Source organism: Nothoprocta perdicaria, unplaced genomic scaffold, assembly GCF_003342845.1.
Source record: "Nothoprocta perdicaria isolate Ctin4 unplaced genomic scaffold, notPer1 scaffold_50, whole genome shotgun sequence".
Taxonomy (NCBI): Eukaryota; Metazoa; Chordata; class Aves; order Tinamiformes; family Tinamidae; genus Nothoprocta; species Nothoprocta perdicaria.
Genome location: NW_020455755.1, coordinates 1,081,120 through 1,087,367, shown reverse-complemented (window position 1 = coordinate 1,087,367; position 6,248 = coordinate 1,081,120). Strand labels below are relative to the sequence as shown.

Here is a 6,248-nt window from a genome sequence, read left to right as displayed (position 1 = left end):
GCGCGCTCCCCGGCCGCCCCGGCACTCACCGCGCGCTCCCCGGCCGCCCTGGCGCTCACCGCGCGCTCCCCGGCCACCCCGGCGCTCACCGCGCGCTCTCCGGCCGCCCCGGCACTCACCGCGCGCTGCCCTCGGCCTCTCTTGCAGACCGGCTCAAGTACGAGTCGAAAAAGTCCAAGTCGAGCAGCGATTTTGGCGTCTCCTCCATAATATCAGGTAGTTTTCTGGATGCGACGGAGCTTGTGCCTTAGGGCGCTGCCCCACGCGTGGGCCGGGTGGTTGTGCCCTTGCTGGCTGGGGATACTGACCCAGTGCTGCCCCGGCAAAGCGCTCCAGCTCCCCCTGCTCCTCATGGATGTAGTGTCGGGACTGGCCTGGCGCGCGCCGATAGCCAGCGTGGAGCCCGCTTTGCCGGCGCTGGATCTGCGTTGGATCTGCCGTGACGAGAAGTTTCCCTTGCAGGTGACGCGGCCCCCGCGGGAAGCAGCGAGGCCGGCAGCGCCGTGTCTGACGATGCCTTATTCCGAGACAAGCTGAAGCACATGGGGAAATGTGAGTTGGTGCCCGGCTCTGTGCTGGGCTCCGCACTGGGAATCCGCTTGCCGTTTTCGGGCGCCGCGTGCCAGGGCGCGCACGCTGCCGGGCGAAACCTTCAGCCCAGCTTCCCTGCAGCAACGCGCAAGAAGCTCTTCGAGCTGGCCAGGGCCTTCTCCGAGAAGACCAAGATGAGGAAGTCAAAAAGAAAACACCTGCTGAAGCACCATGCGTATCCTTGAGCTGTGCGTGAGGCGGGAGGGAGCGGCCGTGGCCGAGGCGCTGGGAATCCCCCATTATCCTGACAGCAAGAGCCCTGTGCTCCCCACATCCTGCCCCATGGAGCTGGGGAGGCTCTCCCTGGATCCTGCCCCATAGTGCTGGGGACGCTGTCCTCGATCCTGCCCCGTGGTGCCGGGGATGCTGTGCCCAATCCTGCCGCACAGTGCTGGGGATGCTCTCCCTGTATCCTGCTTTTCCTTAGCGGAGCCGCAGGCTGGGGACAGCGGCCTCCACGGCCAATCTCCTGGACGACGTGGAGGGCCACTCGTGCGGTAAGAGCGCCCGCGGGGCCGGGCGGCCGCGGCGCCGGCACCGCCCCTGAGCCTCGCTGCCTTCCAGACGAGGACGTCCGCGCGCGGCGGCCGCCGCTCCGCGAGGACCAGGAGCCGCCCGGGGACGGGCCCTAAGCGGTGAGCGAGCCCTTCCCGGGAGCTGCCCTGTCTGTCCATCCATCCCGCGCTCCGGACCTGTGTCCCGCAGTGCCGACATCCCGCGGTGCCCACGTCCCACGTGCCGACAGGGCCCTGTCTGTGACCATGGGGTGACCGTGAGGCAGCTCTCACGGGTCCTGCTCCTCTCCTCGTGTCCCGCCTCTCCCCTAGGTGCTGGAGCCGGGCTTCACTGCGGGAACAGAACGTGGCCAAGGCTTTACAAGAACGCGGCTGAAAAAGGAAAACACAGAAGACAACCCGACCACAAATGACCCAGTTTTTGGCTGTTCCCCCTGCGGCCGCACTCCTCTGCAGTGCTGGGATCCGAGCAAGGCACGGCGTTTTCTTACCAGAGGTTTGAAAACAACTTTTCCCGACTAGCAAACGAGCCAAGACGCCCCCGAAGGCGGCCGCGGGGCTGCCGGCGGCTGCTCGACCCGCGCGGTGCTGCCGGGGGATGCGGATCCGTGCCGAGGACGCGCCGGGGCGCGCGGTGCCGCCGGCCGCAGCCGCCCGGACACGGCTCCCAGCGGCGCTCGCTGCGCCCGGCACGCGCGGGAGGCGAGAGGGGAGACAGCCGCGAGGGAGAGCCTGGAACGCGCCGTCCGTCCCTGCCACGAGTCGCCACGGAGATCCCGGCAGGCAGCCGTGGGCACCCTGCGAGGGGCCGCCCTTGCCCGGGCGATTCCCTTTGGATCAAACCGTGGCCTTCGGCATCGCTCCAACTGCCTTGAGGCGCGGGGCGGCGCCGGTGCCTCCCGCACGACGCCTGTCCATCCGTCTGTCCGTCCGCACGCTGGGAACGTCCGTGTGGAGCGGGACGAGCAGGGGTGTCCCGCTGCCCGCGGCAGCCCTCGTCCTCCGCATCCGGAGGAATCCCGTGCGACCGGAGCCGCGGGAAGCACCACGGCCTCCGGCACGGGGCTTCCGCAGCCGGGCCGCCACGCAAATGCCACTGTTTTATTACTGTTGTTTTTTAAAATCGCGTCTCATGGGTAGCAGGGCCCCTGAGGCGGGCTGGGGAGCAGAACGCGCTGCTTCTCCCCAAAGGCCTTGAGTCACAGCGGCCGTTGGTACAGCTTCACAAAGGAACAGAGCCAGGAACCCCCGCGCCGTCTGTGAGTGTCGCGCTTTTAGAATTTGTTACCATAGGTGATTTTTTTTTTCTTACAGATGTTTCCTAGTAATTCCGACTGTAATAAAGTCCAGGTGTTGCTCTTAGCCGGGTTACGGGGCTGTGTGTGCTGCACAACGGGGCTGGTTATGGGCATGCTGCGCCCCACACGCTGCCTGCCGCTCCCCGGCCACAAACATGGGCTTTTCTTCCCCAAACGGGAGGTTTGGGGGGCAGCTGCAGCCCTGGAGCCGTGGTGGCCACAGGGCCATGTGCTCATAGTGGCCTCAGGCCATGGGGCTGGTGGTGGCCATGGTGGCCTCGTGGCCACGGAGACATCGAGCATCCACTGCCTCTGCCTGCAGCTCCCCCCGCCCCTCTCGGCCATCGGCTGCGGCTGCCTGGCTGGGCCAGGCTCCTGGGCGGCGGTCTATCGGCGGTTGGCTGCGCGCCCTGGCGGCCCCTCGCTCGAGGGCTCGGTAATCGGTGTCAGGCGGGTATATCCGCTTCCGGGCGGGAGGTGGCGCGGTTGCTAGGGGCGGCGGTCGCTAGGGGAGGCCTAGCGGTGGCGGCGCCGCCATGGCGGGGAACCGCGCGCACAAGATCGGCAGCGTGTTCAGCCGGTACGGTACGGGGCGGGCGCGGGGCGCGCGGCGCTGCGGCCCGGCCGGCGCTCACCGCCTTGCTGTGCGCCGGCAGCACGCGGAACCTGCTGCGCGTCGGCGTGGTGCCGCGGCCGCTCTGGTTCGACGTGTACGGCGCCTTCCCGCCGCTCCGCGAGCCCGTGTTCCGCACGCCGCGCCCGCGCTACGGCCGCCTCACCGACGTGGTGCCGCCCATCCTGTACCCCGAGGACAGCGTCCGCGCGTGAGTGTCCCCGCGGGCAGCCGCGGCACCGCCGGCGCGGCAGCTGCACTGCGCCGCGGCTTGTGTTTTTCATAGGAAGTTCTACAGCGTTTACGGGAGCGGGCCCAGGCCCTTCGACCTGTCGCAGCCAAACTTCAAATCCACTTGCCAGAGGTAGGGTTTGCCTAGAGGTAAGCTGGAAGTGCACTCGGCGCTCGCCGCCTCTCGCCACAGGAGCTGGCGAGGCAGAAGGTTGTTGCGAAGGTGAAATTCTGCACGTGCAGGTTTGTGGAGAAGTTCAATGAGCTGAAGGAGGAGGGAAGGATCGAGGAGGACAGGCTGTTTGAAGAAACAGGCAAAGCTCTGCTAGCCAGAGGCATAATTTTGCAGAGAAAAGGAGCAGAAAAAGTAAGTATTTAAGTATTTATTCAGTATTTAAGTAAGTATTTAGTAAGTAAGTATTTATTCAGTATTTAACAATACTGAAACAGTAGTTGTCCTGCGGATTCATAACGCTTCATTCCAAGGTTCTTAATATGAAATGACTTCAAAGTAATTTCCTATCATTATAGTTGTGTGTGTTGATAATCATAGTAAAAACGTCCTTATTGTTCAGTGTAAACTTGTCTTTTGGTGTCTATTCTGGCTGTTGCTTCCTATTGCTCTCTTCAGTGCAGGAATTCTTTGAACCCTGTGTTTTGGTGACCCTCTGCCTTTAGGTCGCGCCGCCTGCTCGCCAGGATGCTGGAGGCAGGGATGCCGTGTTGCACACACAGCTGCAGACCGTGTTGGAGGAGATGCAGGAGCGGAAGCAGGGCACGGGGGAGCAGCCGGCAGAGCCGCCCGCGGGGCAGGAGGAAGATCCCTCGTCCCGCTGAGCAGCCACACGCCGCCCTGCGCCGCGTTGGCCCTGCGCTCCCGGGACACTGCGAGCTGGCAGCTCTGCGCGCCCTTTCCCACACGTGTCCTGCCCTGGTGCCTTCTGTGGCTCTGCGTGTGACACGTGTTCCTCCGTCCACACACTTCAAAGGGAGAGAATCCTTTATTTGGATTGAGTGCCGTCTCAAACCACAAGGTGGAAACTATGACATGCACTACTGAAAAATTAAACGTTTTCTCTCATGTAAACCTCTGTCTGTTCGGGGTGTTCTTTGCGGTAGTAAAGGTGTCTTAACTTTTGCACTGACTGGGCCTTGTGGCTGTCCTGCTGCTGAAATGACACATACTGTTTGCCTGGTGCTCTGTAACACCTGCCTAAAACAGCTCTGCGAATGTCATTTTAAAGAGCAACTTTTCTCAATTATCTATATGTTTAATCACTCTTTCCCTAATATAGTTTACTTATACTTTATCGTAGAATGAATTGAACAATAGCTGATAACTTGATGTTTGCTGCCTTTTGGTGACAGGTAAGTTACAAGTGGTGGCTGAAGAGTTGAGGGCTGTTAGAGAAAGAGTCTCTGAAACTTGGGTCCAGCACAGCCTCAGAAAGCAGCCGTCTATCTCGCTGTGCTTTAGAGTTCCTGAAATTCCCTCCTCCTTCCTGCATGTGGGAACTACAGTGACTTTTTTTGTTTTTGATTTTTGTTTTGAGGCCTAAATGAAAAGCAGTTACTCTTCTGAAAGCAAACCAGGAAGGTTGAAATCATGTCAGGTGAGGAAAGGGCAGGTTTCGTGGTGGCTTCGCTGCCGCCTGCCGGGCGCGTTCCCCACCGCTGTGTTTGCGCTGCTGCGCACGGTGCACGCCAGCTGGCTTAGTGTAGTACGTGGCAGTTAAAAGACTGCCGTTGTGAATGCTCAGGGCTGGTTTTGGGGGGCCTGGTCCACCTGCCGATAATGGGTATAGTTACAGCAGAACGACTCGATTGTTTTGGAAGGTCAAGCTCTGTTCCTGAAAACGTCCCGTTTCCCGCTATTTCTCCGCTCCTGTGGGCACTGCGGTAGCTGCAGCCACTAGAGGGTCTGTTTGTACAGCTCACCGCGCTGGCGGGTGCTCCTGGCCGTGCAAGGCTCTTCCAGGCGGTGAGCGGCACTGCCCGTTCCCTGAATCCGTGTACACGGAGCGGCCCGTCCTGAGCTGAACTGGTGGCTGTGCCCACCTTCGGTAGCTGGGCAAGGCAGGCTTGGGAGCTGCCCCGCTAGGTCTGTGCTAGGAGAAATTCCAGCGTGGAACAGATGAGATAAATACATAAAAAATCCATTGGGAAAATCAATGGAAATGGATTTTGATCTGGGAGAGCAGAGATGTCTGTACTAACGGAGAGTCAAGCGCGCCGCGTGCGCTCTGTGCAGCCTGGCGAGGGGATTCCTTGAACCACCGCCTTCCTCCCTTGGGACGAGTGCAGCCAGGCACGGGCCGTGCTCCATAGGGACGTGTGGGTGCCCGGCACACAGGCCTGCCTCCCTGCGCCAGGGCTTGGTTGGAGCCGCATGATTCCCACCAGGCGAGCCGAAGAACGGCCGACGGTTCCGTGGTCCCCGCGTGGCACCGTCGTCCCCACGTCGTGTTCCCTGTGTTGCGTTACGGTGTGTTATGTTTTCACTATCCAATTCTGATCTGCGCTGTTCCTGGTGAGGGGAAGTGCAGTGAAATAAAGGCAGAGCTGTGAAGCTGCGGGCAAGCACCTCTTGCTGCGGCTGCTCGCAGGGCCCGGGTGCGGGGCTGGCCCGGTGTGCGCAGCGGCAGCCGGGGCACAGCTTGCCTTTCCCTCCCTACGTGGCCGAATAACGTTGGCGACTGCGGAGCTTTTAAACTGTTTGTTTTCATGGCCACGTGTGAGCAGGTCTGTTGCAAGCTGGGTTTGTGCGGAGCGGCTGCGCGCAGCCCAGCTTGGTGTGCTTGGAGTGTGGGAGGTGCAAAGAGCTTTGATTTATGCCATAGCAGCATAACTTGGCTGCCAGATTCGAGAGTGAAGTTGTATTTCACACTCTGCCTTGCTTCTGTTTCGGTAGCTGTGGACTTGCAGCTGTATAACTCATTGATGTGCCCGCGTGCTGCTACTCCAAAGCAGGGAAGTGGTCCAATTAGGTGCAAATCCTGG

The 6,248-nt window shown here is 61.1% G+C and overlaps 2 protein-coding genes and 1 long non-coding RNA gene across 3 annotated transcripts in view; all 3 read left to right on the top strand.

Annotated features, from left to right (window-relative positions):
- CUEDC1 (CUE domain containing 1) overlaps positions 1-1,138 on the top strand; it is a 9,168-nt gene extending 8,030 nt beyond the window's left edge. The window contains exons 9-12 of the mRNA XM_026047883.1: positions 148-216; positions 463-552; positions 673-766; positions 1,030-1,138. Of these exons, the coding sequence (XP_025903668.1) occupies positions 148-216; positions 463-552; positions 673-766; positions 1,030-1,138 (362 nt within the window). The remainder of the gene's footprint in view (positions 1-147; positions 217-462; positions 553-672; positions 767-1,029) is intronic.
- Positions 1,139-1,160: 22 nt separating this feature from the next.
- LOC112954707 lies at positions 1,161-1,539 on the top strand. The gene is made up of 2 exons (XR_003250763.1): positions 1,161-1,226; positions 1,419-1,539. It is a non-coding gene; the product is annotated as an uncharacterized LOC112954707 (long non-coding RNA).
- A 1,388-nt stretch (positions 1,540-2,927) lies between these two features.
- MRPS23 (mitochondrial ribosomal protein S23) lies at positions 2,928-4,313 on the top strand. Its single transcript, XM_026047942.1, has 5 exons — positions 2,928-2,984; positions 3,061-3,228; positions 3,304-3,381; positions 3,492-3,615; positions 3,927-4,313. Exons 1-5 carry the CDS (start codon positions 2,941-2,943, stop codon positions 4,083-4,085), a joined length of 573 nt encoding a protein of 190 aa, XP_025903727.1. The 5' UTR covers positions 2,928-2,940; the 3' UTR covers positions 4,086-4,313.
- The last annotated feature ends 1,935 nt before the right edge of the window (positions 4,314-6,248 follow it).

What these genes read in the sequence shown, in the direction of transcription:
- MRPS23 (XM_026047942.1), top strand. Translation starts at nt 2,941, where the DNA reads ATGGCGGGGAACCGCGCGCACAAGATCGGCAGCGTGTTCAGCCG. An exon ending in ATCGGCAGCGTGTTCAGCCG is followed by an intron (nt 2,985 to 3,060) that starts GTACGGTACGGG and finishes GTGCGCCGGCAG; the next exon opens with CACGCGGAACCTGCTGCGCG. An exon ending in AGAGAAAAGGAGCAGAAAAA is followed by an intron (nt 3,616 to 3,926) that starts GTAAGTATTTAA and finishes CTCTGCCTTTAG; the next exon opens with GTCGCGCCGCCTGCTCGCCA.